This window comes from Arachis hypogaea, chromosome 15 (assembly GCF_003086295.3).
Source record: "Arachis hypogaea cultivar Tifrunner chromosome 15, arahy.Tifrunner.gnm2.J5K5, whole genome shotgun sequence".
Classification (NCBI taxonomy): Eukaryota; Viridiplantae; Streptophyta; class Magnoliopsida; order Fabales; family Fabaceae; genus Arachis; species Arachis hypogaea.
This window is the reverse complement of record NC_092050.1, coordinates 1,829,591-1,852,368: the sequence shown is the minus strand read 5'-3', so window position 1 is coordinate 1,852,368 and position 22,778 is coordinate 1,829,591. Positions and strand designations below refer to the sequence as shown.

At 28.8% G+C, this 22,778-nt stretch overlaps 2 protein-coding genes across 15 annotated transcripts; both read left to right on the top strand.

Annotated features, from left to right (window-relative positions):
• Nucleotides 1-1,998: 1,998 nt before the first annotated feature.
• On the top strand, nucleotides 1,999-7,917 carry LOC112747466 (kinesin-like protein KIN-14R). 12 transcript variants are annotated; one of them, XM_072217439.1, is made up of 15 exons: nucleotides 1,999-2,405; nucleotides 3,034-3,094; nucleotides 3,197-3,296; nucleotides 3,412-3,497; nucleotides 3,590-3,755; nucleotides 3,867-4,202; nucleotides 4,782-4,953; nucleotides 5,047-5,159; nucleotides 5,284-5,347; nucleotides 5,428-5,917; nucleotides 6,538-6,751; nucleotides 6,825-6,862; nucleotides 6,958-7,121; nucleotides 7,215-7,530; nucleotides 7,616-7,917. In XM_072217439.1, the coding sequence occupies exons 11-14, from the start codon at nucleotides 6,576-6,578 to the stop codon at nucleotides 7,227-7,229; spliced, it is 393 nt and encodes a 130-aa protein (XP_072073540.1). In that variant the 5' UTR covers nucleotides 1,999-2,405; nucleotides 3,034-3,094; nucleotides 3,197-3,296; nucleotides 3,412-3,497; nucleotides 3,590-3,755; nucleotides 3,867-4,202; nucleotides 4,782-4,953; nucleotides 5,047-5,159; nucleotides 5,284-5,347; nucleotides 5,428-5,917; nucleotides 6,538-6,575; the 3' UTR covers nucleotides 7,230-7,530; nucleotides 7,616-7,917. The 12 variants fall into 12 exon arrangements, 7 of the variants coding, with proteins under 7 accessions (XP_072073540.1, XP_072073539.1, XP_072073538.1 ...); XM_072217438.1 differs by having other exon boundaries at nucleotides 2,004-2,405; nucleotides 2,995-3,094; nucleotides 5,428-5,882; XM_072217437.1 differs by having other exon boundaries at nucleotides 2,004-2,405; nucleotides 2,995-3,094.
• Nucleotides 7,918-13,087: 5,170 nt separating this feature from the next.
• On the top strand, nucleotides 13,088-16,098 carry LOC112747464 (uncharacterized). Of its 3 annotated transcripts, none has more exons than XM_025795498.3 (4): nucleotides 13,124-13,555; nucleotides 14,123-14,299; nucleotides 15,496-15,709; nucleotides 15,864-16,098. In XM_025795498.3, exons 1-3 carry the CDS (start codon nucleotides 13,490-13,492, stop codon nucleotides 15,703-15,705), a joined length of 453 nt encoding a protein of 150 aa, XP_025651283.1. In that variant the 5' UTR covers nucleotides 13,124-13,489; the 3' UTR covers nucleotides 15,706-15,709; nucleotides 15,864-16,098. The 3 variants fall into 3 exon arrangements, with proteins under 3 accessions (XP_029148938.1, XP_025651283.1, XP_025651281.1); XM_025795496.3 differs by having other exon boundaries at nucleotides 15,827-16,098; XM_029293105.2 differs by having other exon boundaries at nucleotides 13,088-13,555; nucleotides 15,496-16,098.
• Nucleotides 16,099-22,778: the final 6,680 nt, after the last annotated feature.

Below are 22,778 nucleotides of genomic sequence, written 5' to 3'. Positions count from 1 at the left end.
GTTAAAGTTAATAACTAACGGAATGTCCTACATAACTGTAGTACAAGAACAAAATCGATAATCTAGAGAACAAGTACAAGCTCTAGAGACACAAAATAAACCATGAATGCATCAATACATTTATTTATCATTTTTCTTACAATTCAAATGAAATATTTTTTTTATAGAACTAAAGAGAATGATAAATAAATGTATTGATACATCCACGATTGATTTTGTGCTTTTGGAGTTTGTACTTGTTCTCCAGATTATGAATCTTGTTCTTGTATGCTGTTATGTAGGAGATTCCGTTAATTATTTAATTTTAACCTCACAGTGGGACTATATTGAAGCAAAATGAAACTTTTTTGGATTTAAAAGGACACTTTAAACTTTAAAGACCAAAACAGGATTACGTCCAAACGTAGGAGACTAATTTAGTACTTTACCCTTTTTCTTAAGTTATTAAAAAAGGAACAATGAATAGCATATTAAAAGAAGTATAATTTTAACGATATTAAAATACAATTATATATAAAGTATTATAAAATAATATAAAAAGTATAAAAAACAAAAATAATTAAAGTATTTTTTCGTAATTTCAATTTAAAAATACAATAAATATGTTTGTTTTGTACCTTTTCATCTAATATAATCATTTGTAAGCAAAAAGGTTCCTCTTCATTTGTGGGTGCTAATGTTTTCCATAGACAAACCACGCGAACTTTGATAAACCAATTGTCTATTTGTTTGGTGATATTATCCAAAGAATGATGTTTCATTGAGTAAATTTGAGATGTTGTGTAGTTTGAAAATAAATTTTTCTGCTAAATTTGATGTTATTTGAAGGAATAGTAACAAGAGACTTATATAAATAATTCAAATAGTATGAAATTTAAATATTTGTAACGTAAAATTTATTATGATTAATAATATTATTATAACATTTGTAATATGGATGTTTATTACATTTAATAAGTTATTTATAGGAATTAATAAATTAATTATCGGAGTTATAAATTTATTGTATTGTTTATAACGGTAAAATATAATAAATATAATGATATGAATTCAATGTCCTTTTTAGTTTCTTTTGTATATTTTTTGTTGAGTTGGAAATAATAGTTGATTTGGCAAAAATTTAGTAGTTAATTCTAAAATTTTGCCAAGCAATGTTTTAAAAACCGGTTCGAGTCGGCCAGTCGAACTGGAAACCTTTAGTAAACACGGTTTGGACAAAAAACAAAACCGTCAAATTTAAAAATCGAAATTAGACTGCTGAACCGACTAGAAACCGGTCAATCGAATCGAGTTGTGACCAGCCGATTTTTGAATTTTGCCAAAAAAACGTGTTTTGACTTGGCCCCCAAAAGGAACCCTAGGACTCTTTCACCTAGACACCACACACCCACTCTCGAGCCTCCCCTCCAGCCTTCCATTATCACCTCTCGCCCTCACCACATTCAGTCTCCATCACGAGTTTTCGGCGCAATTTCTGTCCAGCCACCGCCGCTGCCGCAAGGTCCGTGGAAGTCACTTACCTGCACAAACCCGTGGTGCCAGCTTTCCGTTATGCAACCAGCTTTCTTTTCAGCCGTCAAAATCGCAGCCACCGCCAGCACTAGTTGCCGTCGCGAGTGTCTTCCTGCCAACACTAGCTCTGTTTGACCTTTCCACCCCAGCCACTGTTCCTGTCGCCACCAGCTCTGCATTCTTTCCTGTCTTCCGCTAACCCTAGGTATAAATCTAATTTGTTGTAATAATAATTGTTGAAGTATGATTAATTGTTGGTTCAATTGTTCTGAAAATCAAACCAGATCGACTGGTTCAATCGGATTAATCAGAAATTGATCATCTAACCGATTCGATTGAAGTACAAAATCATTTGAAAAAAACTGGTAAAAAACCGGTTGAACTGGCGGTTAACCGATGAACCATTTGAACCGAACGGTTTTTTCCGATTTTTAATTTTAAAAAAATGAAAAAATAAAAAATATATAAACCCTCCCCATTTTCTCTCTCTCACTCACGCAACGCAGAACCCAGCCCCCCTCTCTCTTCCCTGCCAACAGCAGCACGAAGCCAGGAGCCACCACCCAGTTCCCAGCGCCGTCGTCGCCGATCCTCTTCTCCTGGATCCCATCTCCTCGCGTCGCTAGGTCTCATCGCCGAACGGGTGGACGGTGCTGTCGCCGCGGGTGGAACTGACCGTGGTGGCATCAGGAAACATCGCCTGTGGAAGGTGAAGGTATACTCGTCGCCTGTAGTTGTTTCTCTTCCCCTCGCCGTCGTCTCTCTATCGCAGTCGAGCCCTTTGTCGCCGTCGAGCCCTCTCTGTGTGTCGCCGTTGAGCTCTCGATCTCTCTGTGTCGCCGTTGAGCTCTCGATCTCTCCGTGTCGCAGTCGAGCTAACGACCCTTCCTCCGGTAAATAATGCTGCTTGAATTATTTTTACTTGTTTTTGTACTTTTGTTAATAGGTGTTGATTGAGTTGCTGGTTTTACTATTTTAATGATCTTGATTTGCTGAGTTAATAGTACTGCATTACTGATTTTGATCATTTTTTATTATCCTGAGTTGTTGAGTTGTTGATTTTTAAAAATGATGTTGCTAATATTCTGGAATAATACTGTTGCTGGTTTTCTGGTTTTCTGATTTGGGTATGTATTGACATATGTGAGTGAGTGGCAAGTTCATGCGGAGGTTCAGGTTCTGTGAGAACGCCAAGATGGATCAGGTGAAGACATCCATAGAGAATGGTGTTCTTACTGTCACTGTTCCCAAGGGAGGGAGGGCATTGAGAATTGGAAGATATACTCAGGCTAGGATAGACCAATGTTATTTTCTCTTCTTTCCATGATGTGACACACTAAGTCGGTAGAGCTCATTGTTCCATTGGTGTTTTTTCTCAGTTATCTTGATACTGGTTGTTAAAGTACTTATATATCGTTGAAGTGCTTTTGGCTTCTTGGTAGCATTTCCTAATTTTATTTTCATTGTCCTTGTACATCAAAGTGTGGAAAAACAAGCTCAAGAGCTGAGCATTTCTAGCAGGTATGAAGTTGATAAGAAGAAAAGGACAGAAGCAATTAGCAATTTACAGGAGAAAGTAAAGGTAAGTTATGAAAATCTAGGAAACATTTATATTTAAGAGAGATTATTGTTATCATGATCAGAATTGCATTCTAAGTGTACATGCACCTAATTTGCCCTGCAGTTGATGAAGAGTGATTATTGTCAACTTTCTCTTGAAGCGCATGAATGTGTTGATTCAATCCCAAAATTAAATAAGATGGTATTTGCAATTCAGGAATTGGGTATGCTTCAGTAATACACTTCGTCTCTTTTTTTCTTTATTCAAGAGTTGAGTTGCACTTAACTTTTTTGGTTTTGAAATATTACAAAAATATTTAAGGGACTAAACTTTTGCAGTTAAGCGGTGTGAAGATCTCAAAGTGAAGTACAATGAAGAGATGACAGAGAGAAAAAAGCTCTTCAATAAACTTAAGAGTCTAAAGGTACATCTTACATGGTCTATAAGCAAAAGTTGTTTCGATTTGAAGAGTATTCTAAGCCAAAGGCACTAACGCATTTCTGTTAAGAATATCAGGGAACATTAAGGTTTTCTGCCGTTGCCGTCCCTTAACTAAGGACGAGATCTCCCCTGGCTGTACTACAATTGTGGATTTTGATGCAGCAAAGGATGGAATTTTGACAACTAATGTCAAAACAGCCATTCAAATTTGACAGAGTATATACACCAAAAGATGATCAAGGTATACATATAAAGCTTTATTTTATTAGTACTATTTTATATATTTTATTTTATTGTGCAAGATCTGGAATTTGGTGGTTCGTAAATCGACAGTGTTGCTTTGTTTCTACAGTTGATGTTTTTGCTGATGCCTCATCAATGGTAACATCTGTGTTGGACGGCTACAATGTATGCATATTTGCTTATGGGCAAACAGGAACAGGAAAGACATTTACCATGGAGGGAACAGAGCTGAATAGAGGAGTAAATTATAGGACTCTTGAGCTCTTTTTAACGTGATGAGATCCTTTAGAGGCTTGTTTTATCTCCAACCTGAGCTCTTGTTCCTTTGCTTACTAAGGTCGAACAAGAGCTCGGGTTGGAGATAAAACAAGCCTCTAAAGGATCTCATCAGCTAAAGTTGAAAACGTTAAGGAGGCCTGGGATGTACTGCAAGCTGGAAGCAAAGGTAGAGCAGTGGGAAGTAATAATGTTAATCAGCATAGTAGTAGATCTCACTGGTACCAAGCTTTTGCATTCTATAAGAAGCTCTCTAGTATATATATCTTCTCTTCATCAAAATGAAATTTCTTCTTTGAATACTTGTAATGATTACTTGTTTCTTACTTTCTTTTTCGGCATACTTTGTATAATGGTGATGGCTAAAAATTTGCTCAATAGTGAGTGTACTAAGAGGAACCTTTTGGCTTGTGGATTTGGCGGATAATGAGACTTACAAAGACTAATGTGCAAAGGGAGTGGCTTAAGAAAGCGCAAAATATCAACCGATTTCTTTCAGCTCTTGGCAATGTTATATCTGCTTTAGCAGCCAAGAGTAGTTACATTCTCTATAGATATAACACCATTATCCTTACTTTTTACTATTCTTAATAGATATTTAGTGATATTTGTTTTTGGGAGTTTTAGAAACTCAAAATTGACACATTTACTTCAAGGTTCTTTAGGTATGTCTACTTCTTTTCATTTTGTTTTCTATGTGCATATGAGCTGCAGGCATGTATTGATAATGCTCTTCCCTAACATATAGGATTATAGGGAGTGACGCTAAAACTTTGATGTTTGTGCAAATTAGTCCATCAGACAAGGACTTAGATAAAACTCTTAGCGCACTTAATTTCGCAACTAGAGTGAGGGGTGTTGTGTTAGGTTCCGTTAAGATGCAAGTTGACACAGGTGAACTTCAAAAGACAAAAGTAATGGTAAGTTGCTGATGTAATTCATAAAAAATAATTTATTATTTCACGGTTATATGTAAATAATGTTTTCTTTCTTACTTTTACACTTTGGTATAGGTTGAAAAACTTGAAGGCCAGATTGAGTTGAAGACTTCCATGCAAAACAAATTTCTCAATTGTTGAAGAAATTTAAAGTAAAAGAAGAAACCTATAGAAAGCGGGAAGAAAAGGTATTTTTCCTACAAATTTAGTTTGTGTTGAATATATGTTACACTGGACTTTATTGTCACTTATGATTACTCAGTACTCTGTCTCTTCCGGGTATGTAATGGGATTCTTATGTTCATTATTCAGATCAAGGAGCTCGAGAGAAAAAGTAAAAGAGCATGTAAAGAGCTCAACTTTGCTTCGTCAGCAGGTAGCTTCTTATGTTCTTGCATGAATTACACTTTTGCAAATTGTTATGTTATATAACACGGACTTTATTTTATTACAAAGAGAGGATAGGTACAGAAAGAAGGAACAACAGTTGCCACACCCGACGCAGCCCAGGAGCTTGACATGCTCTGTGCTTGTTCAGAAGCCGTCGTCATCAACGCCAAGAACAACTGCTCTCATTTACCGCAGAAGTTCCTCAGCTTTGCATCTGATGGATTTGCCATGCAATTCCGTATCTCTGAATTCAAAGAATCAGTTGCAGCAGTTGGTGAGAAGATGCCCCATGTCAAAGAGATCAGAATCCCTGTAGTTAGTGATGGTGAAAGGCAATCTCTTACAACTCCAAAATCTGTTAAAACTAGCTTCTCAGTGCAAGTTACTACCCATGACAGTGCAGTTACAGAAACAGGTAGACATCTAGAAGACGAAGAAGACCTCCACGACCTTGAGGTGAAAGAGGTTGCGGACGGCTTAGGTCGTGGAAGACCTCCATAGCGGACTAGCACATTATTCAGGCAAATTCAAGGAATTGCTTGTTGATATTGTTAATGTAGCTATCTGAAATCAATATTGTAATGTACGCAGTCTAACCTGATAATTATATCAGTGGCTGTTTCCACGGCTTGAACCCGTGACCTTGAGGTCACGTGGAGACAACTCATCCGCTGCTCCGAGGCTCCCCTTCTTCTATAAGAAAGAGAAATAAAAATATACTATACTCACTTTATTATAGATTTATTTACTCAACATATTCTTTTAGTACTTTTTTCAAGTATTATCAATAATCTTATTTTTATTATTATTATTATATATGATCAATTTTTTATTTACTATGTCCAAAAAAGGTCAATAATTCATACATAATAATTTTGTTATTCAGAGTATCTAGAAAGAATATTAAAATATATTATTTTATATGCTATAAATATTTATGATTTTTTTTTGTACTCTTTTTAGATTCTCTCAATAATAAGATTATTATGGATGAATTGTAGACTCTTTTTGGACAAAATAAATAAAGTTAATAATAATAATAATGTTAGATCTCACTGGTACCAAGCTTTTGCATTCTATAAGAAGCTCTTTAGTATATATGTCTTCTCTTCATCAAAATGAAATTTCTTCTTTGAATACTTGTAATGATTGCTTGTTTCTTACTTCCTTTTCCAGCATACTTTGTATAATGGTAATGGCTAAAAATTTGCTGAATGGTGAGTGTACCAAGAGGAAGCTTTGGCTTGTGGAGTTGGCAAGTAGTGAGACTTACAAAAACTAATGTACAAGGGGAGCGGCTTAAGAAAGCGCAAAATATCAACCGATCTCTTTCGGCTCTTGGCAATGTTATATTTGCTTTAGCAGCCAAGAGTAGTTACATTCCCTATAGGTATAACATCATTATCCTTACTTTTTACTATTCTTAATAAATATTTAGTGATATTTTCTTTTGGGAGTTTCAGGAACTCAAAATTGACACATTTACTTCAAGACTCTTTAGGTATGTCTACTTTTTTTCATTTTGTTTTTTATGTGCACATGAGAACTCTCAGCTTCTGCAGGCATGTATTGATAATGCTCTTCCCTAACGTATAGGGGGTGACGTTAAAACTTTGATGTTCGTGCAAAACAATCCATTGGTTAAGGACTTAGATAAAACTCTTAGCTCGCTTACTTTCACAACTAGAGTGAGGGGTGTTGTGTTAGGTTCCGTTAAGATGCAAGTTGACACAAGTGAACTTCGAAAGACAAAAGCAATGGTAAGTTGCTGGTGTAATACATCAAAAATAATTTATTATTTCACGGTTATATGCAAATAATGTTTTCTTTCTTACTTTTACACTTTGGTATAGCTCGAAGAACTTTAAGGTCAGATTGAGTTGAAGACATCCATGCAAAACCGGTCAGAAAAACAAAATTTTCAGTTGTCGGAGAAATTTAAAGTAAAAGAAGAAACCTACAGAAAGCGGGAAGAAAAGATATTTTTCCTACAAATTTAGTTTGTGTTGAATATATGTTACACTGGACTTTATTGTCACTTATGATTACTCAGTACTCTGTCTCTTCAGAGTATGTAATGGGATTCTTATATTCATTATTCAGATCAAGGAGCTCGAGAAAAAAAAAGTAAAAGAGCATGTAAAGAGCTCAACTTTGCTTCGTGAGGAGGTAATTTCTTATGTTCTTACATGAATTACACTTTTGCAAATTGTTATGTTATATAGCAAGAACTTTATTTTACACTTTTGCCTAGGTCGTGGAAGACCTCCATAGCGGACTAGCGCATTGTTCAGAAGTTACCTGCTGATGAAGCAAAGCTGAGCTCTGTTCCTGCTCTTTTACTTTTCTCTCTAACTCCTTGATCTGAAGAATGAACATAAGAATCCCATTACATACCCCGGAGAGAAAGAATGCTGAGTAATCATAAGTGACCATATATTCCAGTGTAACATATATTCAACACAAACTAAATTTGTAGGAAAAAATACATTTTCTTCTTATTCGGTGATTTAATGGATTAAGGAAAAAAATAAACTTTGTGAATTATTCAAATTATGTGACCTTCCACATGCAAACAATCGTTCAAATTATGTTCGACTACCCCCATACAATTATGGGTGTGTTTGGTAAAATGTTGGAAGTACAAGAAGCGCGTTCAATCTTTTTGAACACTGTCATTTTAATTTGGCTAATTTTTTTCTTCTGAACGCGAATATGATTCTGGATTTGAATTTTCGTTCATCAGAAGCAATAAATTGTAGCTTTTGCGTTTAGCGTTCACTCTATAAATTTAAAAATTAATTGATATTCTACTAATTTTGTCATTCAATCTCATCTACAATAAGAAATACCAAAAACAATATCAGAGTTCTTAAATTTTTTTCATAGTTATGCTTTACAAACAAATATTTTTTTAAATATTATTATTAGTATTCTTTGTTAAGTTTTAATTTTTATCAAATTTTTATTTATTTTTTTATTAATAGTATAGATATTTTTTTTAGAATTTTTTTATGTCGACTTGTGCATATCATTGTATTTTTTTAATAGAATTTTTAATATTCATTGTTTATATATCTTTTTTAATTATTTTTATTAATATGTATTTTTTTGTAGAACTTTATTTTTTTATTTGACTTTTGTATATTTTTAAGTTTTAACTACGTATTCTTAAATTAGTATATGTTTTATTTATTATTATTAATTTTTATAATATAAATTTTATTAAAAAGATATAATTAAATACAAAAAGGGTACTAACAAATTATAAGAAAAGAATATTAATTTTCAATACATAAATTTAAATTCTTTTCAAAAGTAATTATAGTTAAAAAGTGTTAAAATAATATAGATTTAAATGATATAAATTCATGTCCTTTTTAGTAATTTTTGTTTAAACATAATTTTGAATAATGTAATCCAAACAACATTCATTTTATTATAATCAATTTTGATACAAAATTATCAAACATAAGTTACGTTAACACCAAATTACTTTTTATCAAAATTAAGTTTGTAAAATCAATTTTATACAAAATTTTGTTTGCAAACTCTAATCTAAACACATATTATTATTTTAGGGACCGTTATGATTTTTTCTCTAAAGTATATTTTTGGATTACTAGTATATTTGAAAAGCATTAGAATGAGAAAAGAATTCTATTTTTATTAAGAAATGAATTTCAATTCTATTTTAAATTTAAATTCATAATTTGAAATAATTAATTGCATGAATGAAATAAATTTTGTGTTTTTTATTATTTTATCTTTGTGATTTTTTATTTGTCTTTTTTATTTGTTTATTAAAAAAATTGTTGATATTTCAATCTTTAATAATAATGGAATTATATTTTGGTTTGATTTAGTACATTAATGTAAAAATTAAAATTATCTTGAGAATTAAAAATTACACTTTTATTGTATTATAAACTAGAAAAAAAGAATTCTTTTCTTATGAGAATTCTATTCTCAATGTGTTTTAAACACATTTTAAAAAAATTAAACTAAAAAAATTGAATTAATAACTAAGTAATAATAAAAATTAATAAATTCTGATGATTTTTAATATTTTTCTCAAATCAAATGAAAGATTATATTTTTGAGACACCAAAAAATATTTAATAACAAAAAATTAGTAAAAAATAATTAAAATTAACTTTAAATAATATTTATTAATTATCGTTAAAATTAATAAATATTAAATAAAATAAATTTAAAATATTTTTTATTTTTTTAGTATTATGAAAAAGAAAAATTGGATTTTTAAATTGGAAGGTACATGCTATTATTGAAGTTTGTGTGTAGAGTTGCTTACTACTCAGCTCAATTGATTCCATTTTCCAAAGCAATATTTAATACAAAATCTTTTCCCCACACAACACAACAAAACCAACGTCGTCACCCTTCTTTTTCATCTTTCTCTTCTTCTTCTTCTTCTTCTTTATCCCTCTCTCCCTCTCCACGCTCAACCTACAGCACCTCCTTTTCTGAATCTGATGCAAGCTCCGTTTTAAAGGGTCATTTTTTACTTGTTTCAAGAGGAAGTAGTGGAAGGTGGATTGACCCTTTAGCTTGGTAAAAGCATCAGGATCAAAAATATCGTTTTTTTTCTTTGTGGGTATTGGATTTTGAGTTTGTGTTGAGTTGACCTAGAAAAATTGAAATGGTGGGTATATTTTCGAGATTTTCTGTTGGAAGGAACATCCACCGACGGACGCAAAGTGCTCTGGTATTTTTTTATTTTTTTTTTACACTTTTACTGTTTTGTGTTTTTTGTTTGTTAGTTTTTTCATCCGATGAACCGTTTGATCAATACAATTCCAATGATCTCTTATTTGTTTGTTTATTTGGTTTGTCTTCTTTGAACTTGGATTGACCAATGAAGGCTGAATTTACGATTCGTGCAAGTGTTTATACATGATTATAATAATAATTTAAATATAATTAAAGTTCTTTTTTCTTCTTCTATCTTTTTTTATTCTCTTTTTTTGTCATCAAAATTTATAATTATTAGTATTTAAATTATTAAACTAATTTAATTAAATTTAATTATGAGCAATTATATTATCAACAGATATTATTATTTTTGGTCAACAATAATTTGTATTTATATTTATAAATATTTTACTTATAATAAACATATAATTTATATTTATATTATAAAAATTTTATATATATAAATTAATATAGTTTGTATTTAAGTTTTTTAAAATTTGTAAATATGAATTAGTAAATTTTTTTATTAAAAATAATTTAATATTTATACTAATTAAATAATGACAAAAAATACTAAAAATTAATGGCAACAAATCTATCTTTAATTATTTCAATAAGTTGATCACATAACATCACCGTAATAATTTCCGTCAGTCCGTCACTTTGATGTATTTTCGAGAACGAGGATTCTTTAATTCTTTTGACTATTCCAAAACGAGGATGACATATTTGGACATTGAAATTCTTCAAAATGTATGTGAGCTGGTTGATGATGATGCCCAAACTTCAGAAAAGCATGAAACAAAGTGGTTGGCTATTAATGTTACAGGATACCAAACAAATCAATGTCCAAAAATATGTCTTAGTGAATCGAATCAAACAATTGAACTATTCAACCGCGATTAATATGTTGTTCACAGTTTTCGTCAAATCTAGTAGAAACTAAAATTTTCTAAGGGAAATTTAGAACTTTTTCTCTTTAATATTGTATTATTAGGGGTGAAATCCTTCCACATGAATCAAATTACGTATTAAATACTATTATGGCTATATACAAAAAATGTGAGTGACGCTTTATATTTTTTAATTAAAATAATATTTTTTAAATAAAACGTCAATAATATTTTATGTTTTAATAAGTAAAATAATATTTTTGTTTACAAAATATTAGTGACATTTTATTCTTTTATAATTAAATTTTTTTATTACAAAACGTCACTTCCATTACAATTCTGTAAAACACTAAAATAATCAAATATTTTTTTATTTTACATTAAAATTATTCATATAAAAATTTTAGTCGAAAATTTATCCTAAGGTTATAGTTATTTATCTACAAAATAAATTTAATCTGTCACTCTCAACATTACTTAAATAAACCTTGTTAATAATTTTGGGGGAATAAAAAGTCATTTTTATTTTTTAATAATTAACTTTCTCTAACCTGTATAATAATTCTCTCTCTATTGAAACTTATCCTGAAAATATAAATTTTTAAAATAAATAAATTAAATTCAATATTTGCAGTTATATTGTTTTTTCAAATGATTTAATTTATTTCATTTATAATGGGTAAATATATCTTGTAAATTAGATATATCGTTTCTAGTCGTTTCCAGTAATAATAAAATAAGTAAAAAGTGTTGACATATAATAATTTAAAAAATGGAAGAACATTTTTTTTTATCAATTTTCATGCTGCTTATATTATATTAAGTGGCTCTTTCAATTTTAAGTTTTCTTGTAAGTTGAACGTTGTTTTCTAATTTTAAAAGCCATTAATTAATTTTTATTTATTATATTTTCTATTATTAAATAGGAAAATAAAGTTAAAAATTAATTAATTAATAAAAAGAAAACATAATGTTAAGAATATTTTTATTTTTTAATTACTTATATTTGTAATAAAATTTGTTAATTATTTTAATATTTATACAAAAACTAAAAAAACCTAAAATAAAATTAAATGAGAAATGCATCTATAATTTATTATTTTTGACTATTAGTATAGTGAATATTCATCTCAGTCCTTGATAATTTTTTCGAAAGACTACCAGATTTAAAAAAAAGTATTATTTCGCCCCTATAATTAATTTCGTGAGATTGATTAGCTCCTTTGTCAATGATCTCTCTTCAAAACATGCTAAATATATCCTCCGTTTAATTTCTATAAGTAAAAATAATTTAAAAATTACTAATATTTCTTAGTTTTACACAGTAAATTTAGCCGATGTATTTGAATTAGGTAACAAAAAACAAGTAACAATTGTTCTTAGAAGACAACGAGATTTCAAACAAAAAAAATTTGTCAATCCTAATTGGCTCTTAACGGATAAATAAACCGTTTAACATGTTATGTATGTTTATTCTGTTAATATAGAAATAAAATATTGACAGATGGTTAATTAGTCTCACAGAAATAAAGTTTAAGAGTCAAAAGAAATATTTTTTTATTAAAAATCTTATTGTCTTTTGAAATAGTTGTTAAAAGCTGTTTAAGATTTTTACTCTAAAGTATACTGTTAGATTATTAAAATATTATATTTAAAAAATATTAAAATAAAAAAATTCTACTTTTATTAAAGAGTAAATTTTGATTCTATTTCAAATTTAAATTCATAATTTGATATAATTAATGAAATGAATTTTTTGTTTTTTATTATTTTATCTTTGTGATTTTTTTTATTTGTCTTTCTTATTTGTTTATTAGAAATAATTTTAATATTTCAATTTTTAGTAATAATAAATCGTAAATTAGATCCGACAATTAGAATTCTCTTGAGAATTGAAAATTATACTTTTATTGTATTCTAAACTAAAAAAAAAATTGTTCTTGTGAGAATTTTATTCTTAATGTGTTCTAAACACTTTTAAAAAAATTAGACTAAATAAATTGAGTTGATGATTGAGTGATGATAAAAAATTATTAATTTTCTAATATTTTTCTCAAATCAAATTAGAGGATTATATTTTTAAGTCACCAAAAAAATGTGAAAAAGAAAAATTGGATTTTTAAATTGAAAGGCACATGCTATTATTGAAGTTTGTGTATAGAGTTGCTTACTACTCAGCTCAGTTGATTCCATTTTCCAAAGCAATATTTAATACAAAATCTTTTCCCCACACAACACAACAAAACCAACGTCGTCACCCTTCTTTTTCATCCTTCTCTTCTTCTTCTTCTTCTTCTTCTTCTTTATCCCTCTCTCCCTCTCCACGCTCAACCTACAGCACCTCCTTTTCTGAATCTGATACAAGCTCCGTTTTGAAGGGTCATTTTTACTTGTTTCAAGGGCAAGTAGTGGAAGGTGGATTGACCCTCTAGCTTGGTAAAAGCATCAGGATCAAAAAGATCGTTTTTTTTCTTTGTGGGTATTGGATTTTGAGTTTGTGTTGACCTAGAAAAATTGAAATGGTGGGTATATTTTCGAGATTTTCTGTTGGAAGGAACATCCACCGACGGACGCAAAGTGCTCTGGTATTATTATTTTTGTTTACACTTTTACTGTTTTGTGTTTTTTGTTTGTTGTTTTTTCATCCGATGAACCGTTTGATCAATACAATTCCAATGATCTCTTATTTGTTTTTTTATTTGGTTTGTCTTCTTTGAACTTGGATTGACCAATGAATGCTGAATTTACGATTCCTGTAAGTGTTTATACATAATTATAATAATAATTTAAGAAGTATGACTTTTGATTTTTGTATTTTCACTTGGAAGTGGTTTGTTTTTGCTATTAGATCATCAGCTTTGGCTAGAACTATTTGCTCTGCCCTTTTGACCCTTCTTCTTCTTTTGTTATCCAATAGCTGTTGCATATAGAGAAAAAATATTTTTGTTAAATTTAATTATATAAATTATAAACCTTATCTTGTCCGGTGAATTCAAAAGCTTTATGATGTGGTTTAGTTTTGACTGTTGAGTTGTGGAAATAATAGAGACATCTATGCAAATTGGCTGTTACAATTTCATCTATGTAAAAAGTTTTAATTGCTGACATGATCTTGTTGTTGCTGCTTCATGTGTTGACTTCTTGTGGTGCAGGATGAGAGGGAAGTAATGCCCCCAAATGCGGAGGTTGCTGCCGCAGCAAGTGCCGCCGCCGCCACTCCACATGGAATTGAAGTGGCAGTGGAGTTTAAGCCAGTTGAGCACCCAGTTGAACCCCTTGACAATGATAGACCGATTCAGTGCCCGTTACCTGAACCATCAATTCTAAATGTAAGATTTACATCTGTTTGTAGTTTGGCATATATTGCAATTGATGGTTTGACTAAAAGAATTTAATTTTGATGCATTGTTAGTGTAAAACCGTTTTACAAGTGCATCCAATCACATAACGCCACGTTAGCAAAAATAACTATCTTTTACATTCATCGCGTGAATTGTTATCCAAGAGAACGGTTGTGATTGCACGACGTTGTTTTACACTATCAGTGCATCAAAAATTAAACTCGACTGAAATTGCATGCTTTCTCAGGGAAGTGCCAAATCTGTTTGTGTCAAGTACTGTAACCTTAGTTTATATACCACATCTTATTTTGTTCTGTCATACATTTTTGAAGCCCATTACATTATGAAAACTTTGTTTTTGGTGATATGTGCATATCTTTATAAAATTTCGTTTTTTATATTTGCTTGAGCTCCAAAGTGAATGAGAAATCATGTTGATCTAAATAGGGCAATCATTTCGTCTTGTATTTTACAACTACTGCTGCTCAATCACATAAATGCTTGAGCTTTATGTAGCATAACCCTTATTTTTGAATGTCAGACACAATGTTATGAATCTGATGGTATCTCACTATCCTTCAAAGAACTCTTTTGTTGTTTATCTCAGGCTCTCAGGAGCCTAGACAGCTGTTGATGTACAGGAGTTTTAAGCTTTGTTACTGATTGTCATGGTGAAACCAGTCATAGTATTTGAATAAATTGTTTTGCTTTCGAAATTCTGAGGCGAAAACACCAGCAGGCAGGGTAAGATGTGTGCTAGATGCTGCTGGAGTAAATTGATAATTTTCCTTTCGTCGGCAAACTACACATCAAATGCTGCTGTCTTGGTCAGCGAATAGTTTCCTAGTGATTATGAACATATAACATGAATGCATAACAATTCAGAGGATTTGATTACTTATTTTAAGGGATGGATCCCATAATTATATACATGTAATACCAGAGATTAATAGATTATCATAACATAAAGGTATATGCTTGTTTGAAGGCGGCCATGGAAATGGCACAATCAATTAGGTTGTTTCACACGACTGTTTTGAGTTAAATGTCAGTGTTTTGATTTGAAAATAGGCTTAGATTCGCTAACACTGAGAGTGATTGTTGTTCTTTACTGTCGAGAGAGGGGGTCTGAGTTTGGTTTCATCCATTTCTCATTGTTTTTCATTCGATTCTTCAATTATCAGGATGGAAGAATATGGAAGGAGCGAGTATCTGCCACTGTTCGGAGAAGAGGCGACTTGCCGGTGATGAAAGAAGGAGGAGCCCTTGAACCTGAAGTTGCCGGCACAAAGCCTCGGACATCCCAGTCTAACAGAATGATTCTTCCATCTCTTAGTGCTCCAGAGCACAATCTCTTAAAACTTCTTGAAGAGTGTAATGCTTCAGGCATCTAACCTGGTACTGTTTCTTAATGTTGTAATCTGTTCACATAAATTGCATCTTCTTAAAGTGGGATGCATTGTTGTATTTCCTTCACCCTTTTTATTTTTAAATGTTATTTATTAAATATATTAGGAGGAGAGTCTCAGAGCAATGATTGAGTTATTTCCAGGTGAACTCAGAGTCACATGTTCGAGCCGTGAAATTCGATGCATGCATTAGGTTAGGCCATGTATATTACGCCATTTGTGCGTGGCCGTTCGCCGGATCCTGCCTAACACCGGATGTTTTGCATCGGACTGTTTTTCAAACACATGAATGTATATTCAAATGTATCATTGTGAAAGTTGAATCTGCTATATTTTTGCTACATGCTTTATATGCATACTCAATTGTTTTGGTCATAATCTCTTAATTTCTGTGTAGTTAACATTGAACTTATTTATGATCTCCTATAATGTCTACTCTTGAAGAAGAGTAGAATCTGGTTCCTCTAGGCTGCACTTTATAGCTTGAAATAAAATGCATTAAGCCATGATTCTGATTGAGCATTTGAGCTGTATGTCTCTGTTTGGTCAAACTTGTTACCATTATTTTGAATTTTTTTTTCTTTGTCTTTTACAGTAAGGGTTGTTTTCTTGATAGCTGCTTAAAAAGAATTTTCAATTGTGATATTTTAGCCAACAAATCTTATTTAATAGAGTATCATTGGGGTGTCATTTTAATATGTCAGAGGCATTATTGGTGAAATTGGATTGTTTGGTTAAATATATCACTTTCAATTGGAAGCATCTGATTCTAAAATCCTTTTTTCCCTTTTGTTTTTTAGTTTAATTTTGATGTACTAATAGTTTAAATATTTTATACAATTATTTAATTATATTTATTCGTTTAGATAATTATTCATGTAGTTAATATCATAAGTAATTATTTTGATTGACGTAATGTTATATAAATAGATATATGTGTAAAATTATTCTGCACACACAATATATCATATTAAATTATTTTTTCTTATAGTAGTTTCTTATGGTTGTAGGGTTGAGTTAGTTTATTAGCACAAGTTGGCTGAGAACATAAGTAATATCTTTTTTGAATGCAGTGATCGTGCCACATTACTTTATAGTTTGTTAGTTATCTGCTTTTTCGCCACGTGTTTATGACTTGCCTTGCACGGCTGTAATTAAACTAAACCATTCATTAACATATATATATATATATATATATATATATATTTTTTTTTTTTTCTTTTTGAAAATTTAAGTGCAGACAATTTTATGTGATGTTGATAATTGAGACGCGTTAAATAAAAATTTAGTTAGATCATTTAAATAATTTAATAAGTTTTAACTATTAACTTCACGTAAAGTTGTTTATATCTAAATTTTCACCATATTCTTTTGGTTGCTCTAACATATTTACCTGCTCTTTTTTCATATATTAAAATATATAAAAATATATGTATATATAAATACATAATAAATAATTTGAATATTGACTTTTTATTTATAGATATCATTTTTGTTTTTCTTATTTTTTGCACCAACCACCACTTGCTCGTTGCCATCAAGCATAAATGGAAGAATGACTGCTTTTGAGTTCTTGACATCCCATTACTCAAGAAGAAGAAGATGTCTTCTTTTATATCAATTGATTACCATAAAAAATCTAAAAAAAAATAAATAAAATAAAACACTTAAAAACAAGTAACAACTATATTAAACATAGAATCTCCCATTCTATTAAGTGACATCTTTAAATTCTTTACTTAGGATACAACTCACTTCATTGATCTAAATACTTCTTGTAATAAAATAATAGTTTTTTTTTTTGTGACTGTAATAAAATAATAGTTTTATTGTTTTTTTAGTCCCTATAATTTTATTAAATTTATAATTGAATTTTATTTTTTTAATTAAATTTTTATATTATTTTTAATTTTATAATTAAGACAAAATGTAAAAAATATTAAAATTAATGAAATATTTTTTTATAAACTAAAAATATTTATAATTAAAAATTTAATTATATTTTTGTTACTTATTTTTAAAAAAAATATTACATTAATTTTAATATTTTTTATATAAAAATAATTTAATTACAAAATTAAAAATAATATAAAAATTTAATTAAAAAATATATAAAAATTTAATTACAAATTTAATAAAATTATAATAGAATAATTAAATCTAAGGAGTGGATAAAACTCATCAATTATATTAAACATAACACTATAAAAAACAAAGGAGTGGTGCATTATTTTTGGCATAAAATAATTACAACGAATTTTCAACGCGATTATTGAAACATTGACCTGATATTCCCACTAGCTTTTAAGATTCCAAGCAACTAAAATTTGACCAAATTCAACTCCTCCTTATCATAGATAACAATCAAATTGATTTTGCTTTATGTATGATATACACTCATAAAAGATCAATAATTGATCCATTTTCATCATAAATCTAAATATCAAACCAAATCATCAAAATACAAATACATCATCAGATATACAAGGTGACACAAAAAGGAAGAACTAATAATAATAATTAAGTTTCCATAATTATTGGGAATAATAAAACTTAGAAAATGGGGTATGAAAATGAAACTATGAATGAAGAAGAGAAATTAAAACTAAACAGGAAATTGACGAGCCTGTAATGGATTCTCATCAAGTGTTGTTGGGTTCACAAGGTGTTTCCTTGGGCCACGTGAGCTTCCATGGTTCATCCAAGGCTTCCTATGCCACACTACTTTCTTCTTCTCTTCTGTTGATGAGTGTACTGATACCAAAGAAGTTGCAAATAGAAGGAGGAAAAGAATAAAGCATTTGATGAGCAATAGAGAGTGATTCACTTGTTTTACCATTTTTTTTGGGTCTTTGTCTTGTGGTGTGTGTATAGTATAGTAGTGTTGTGGAGTGGGGTTAATAACTTAATATAGAGGGTTTTTTTTTTTTGGGTAGGGGTAACTACTTTGCTTTCTTTTGAAGTCATAAAAGTTAATCATTCAAATCATATGGGTTGCCCAGCCTTCATCATGAAGAGAAATATTATCAATATTCATATATGGAATATTAGATAAGGAATAAGCGAGACTCATGTACACAGACACGAGATACGATATCATACAAAAAAAAAAAAAAAAGTCGATATGCAAATTTTAAAATTTTATTAGATATAGAGATGTATATACATATAAAATATAAATTATTATTTTAGATAAATTATAATGATGTTTTGATATTTTATTAATATTAAAATATAAATGAATTTTTTTAGTTATTTTTAATATCTTATTTTAATTATATCAAGTATTTAAAATATTTTTTTGTTTTAATAAATAATAATGTATATTATATCTAAATTTATTTCAAGAGTATGTGTTAAGAATAAGATTGGACACACTAACACATGATGGTATTTCGGTGTGTCTAAATGTATCTGGAGAATATTTTTTTTATTAAAACACGATTGGAGACAACTGCCACGTGTGTTGACGAGTGTCGATGAATGTTGTATCTAAAATGTATCCGATACGCGGACACGGCAACTCAACGAAGTGTCCGTACTTTATAGGTTATTTTAATTTTTAAGATTCAAATTTTCTTAAATGATATTTAATCTATCTTTTTTTATGGATGGAATATTAAAAAATTTTGGCTTCATTTCTTGAAAATAGCAAAATATTTTTTATATAAATTATATACAATGAAAGATATTTTAAAAAGGAAAATTTATATACTAATTAATCTCTTTCCCAATTTTCATTATATATCTAGACTAGATGTAAATACCTTTAAATTCAAATTAAAAAGCTTTGTATTCACGATTTAGAAATCACATTTTTTTATTGAATAATGATTGAGAATTTTAATTCATCTTCCTAATTATATTTTAAATATTTGAATGTGTAAAAAGATTTTTTTTTTACATCAAAAGATAAAAGATTCATTTTTTTTAAGTTAGAAGAATAATTAAGAGAATAGATTAAGACTGTCCTCCTAATTATTTTTTATATAAAGTATATATAACAAAAGATATTTTATAGGCCAAATCCCTCCTAATTTTTGCTATATATGTAATAGACCCATTTTGATTTGTAAAATAATAAAAGTAAAATATTAATCATAATTAATTTGTAACTTCTATTATGTGTAAATTTTATTAATTTGATTATAAAATAATTAAATTCTTATTTTCTTACACTACCAACTTTCTCACACTTCAAAGAATTTTCATCCTCATCCATCTTAGTTATGGAAGTTCACATGGCTAATTAGTAATTACTATTTGTTTAAATATTTTAATGAAATTTATGCAATTTTTCAATATTCACTTTTAACTCATAATATTTAACATTTATATATCTTTAGGACTAGAGTAATGTTTTCTCTTTTTATTTCTTACCATAAAAAATATCTCTCTTATATATATATTTTATGTTCGGGTGTAATAATTCAATATGACACTTTTCTATTTCTAAGAGTACATAGTAATTTCCCCTAAGATTCAAATCATAATATGTCTAGTTATTTTTATATTTTAAAAAATTTAACACTAAGAATTAAATGTCTCTTGAAAAAGAAAAAGGCCAATATAATTTTCATTTAAAATAAGTGAAGGGAGGGGCACAGAATATTTGGTAGTGTTGAGTGGAGAGTGGAAACTAAAGTTTAAAGTCTTTCTTTATATGATATATATTTGTTTATGATATCCATTTTCTATTATATATATAAATTATAAAAAATGTACATTATTTGTGGATGAATTTGGATGGATCAATTGAAATGTTGTAGAGCGGGTTGGTTTCGTTGGTGGCCATAGTAATTGCCACTTATTATGTTGTCCAAAGTCAGAATGACCCTATTAATAATGTTTCTTTTTGTGATCATGGTTAAATCAATTGCCTGGTTGGATAATCCTCTCAACCAAAATATCGGAATTTTAAATTTTATTTTTTATATGCAACAACTCATTAATTTTTGGTAAATTAGTTTTTTATTTATCGAATAAATAAATATCGTAAAAAAAATTAATGTGAAGTCTATGTACCTATGGCACCTTTATTTTTAAGGGAGTTATTTCGATAAAAATATTTAAAACGTTTTTTTTAAAGATATTTTTTAATAATTAAAATTTAACATATATAATCGATTAAATCATATTATTTTTGTTAAAATTAAGCCAGACAAATTAATTTGATCGAAAAATGGTGAATCAAATTTTGAATCGGTTTAAATTATTATTATTTTTTATATAAAAAATGACTACAATACCCCTATTATAAAAAATAACTAAAATACTCTTATTATATATATTAATTTTAAAAATCTTAAATTCTAGTCCTTTTCTTCTTTATCATTGTAAGGTTAGGATTTAGAATTATATATATATATATATATATATATATGTATATATAAGGTATTTTAGTTATTTTTTTAAAATAAAAATATTGTAATTATTTTTTATAAAATATATTAATTTAGATCGATTTAAAATTTAATTTATTAATTTTTTGACTAAATTAATTTATCCAGTCTAATTTTAATAAAAATAACACAATTTAATTGATTAAATATGTTAAATTTTAATTTTTAAAAAACATCTTTAAAAAAAACATTTTTGACATTTTTATCTGTATAACTCCCTATCTTCAATGGTGGGCAAACAACGAATCATGAATCATGGGGATTTTTGCTGTTTATTTTATATATTATATATTATCATCACATGCATGCCTAATCCACCACCATTTAAACCTTGTTAGCTTTTAATGTGCATGAGAACAATAATTAATCTTTATTTTACTTAAAATTATCGTCGCCTATGGTAACAATTTTTTAATATTTATAATTGGTATTCAGATTATTTTTCTCATTTCATTAGAACTACTAATATTTAGATCTTATTATGAAGAATTTAGCTAATTGAATTTAACCTGACGAATATGATTAAAATTTAATTAATATAATATGAGAAATTGTGGTTATGTTATAATAACATATTTTTCCATTCTTAAAGCTTGAACTCATTACTAATAATAAAAAAAAAGAAGAATTTATTTACTATTAAAATTATAATAAACATAATAAACAACCTTTGATGATTATTCTGTGCTCTAAATATGACTACATAATTAGTTCTTTTATTAACTTCTGGGAGAGTAAGAGTAAAAAGGAGGGAAGGGATTTTCACCTTAAAGGTGGGGTGCATGATGCACTGATGCCTAAGGTAAAGAAAAGAAAAAGTTATGTTTGATTAGTTTTGCTTTCTCACAGAAGAAAACAAGAAAGAAGAAGAAAAAGTGGTGAGAAACACAGTAAAATGAATCAAAAGCTAAAGCTATTGTATAAATTCTAACTTATCAAAAAAATTAAACTCTATGGATATATAGTAGTTGAGAAATTAACATTTTAGAACAGATTGTTTAATTTGTGAAGGCTCTTCCACGTGTTATCTTTTGTTAATGAGACATAAATATCATTTTCTTTTCTATTTAGCACAAAAAGAAAATTTGAATTGACTTTTCTTAACCAAGAAAAATGACCTAAATAAATTCCACGTGACAAACCATGGACTTCATAAATCTAAGTTGTGGAAAAAGACGACAAAAATTTTTAACAAAAAAATCTCTCTCTGACGAAAATAAACATGTGCAAAGTTCCCACCAAAATTAAACATGTTCCAATTTGTTTTGTGCAAGTAGCAATATATTAATTCATAGGATCAGAATTTTATTAAAGAGTCTACTGTTAATTAACGGATTGTTACATAAATTAGTATTTGAATTTGACATTTATTTAAATAAATTAGTGAATTAATTATTAAATCAACACAACTTAGTTAAATAAAAAGTTTTTTATTTGAAATAAATTGAATATAAGATTTTTTATTTTTAATTTTTTATCGATGAATTAGACAACTCCTAATATTAGATTACACATTCACACACATATGATATTTCCTTTTTTTTTTATAGTCAAGTTTACACTAAATGAGGCTTGAATCTGAGATCTCTTAGTAAGAAAGTAAGAAAGGGGAACATATGCCACTTAAACTAAGGTTAGTTGGCGAATATAGGAGTT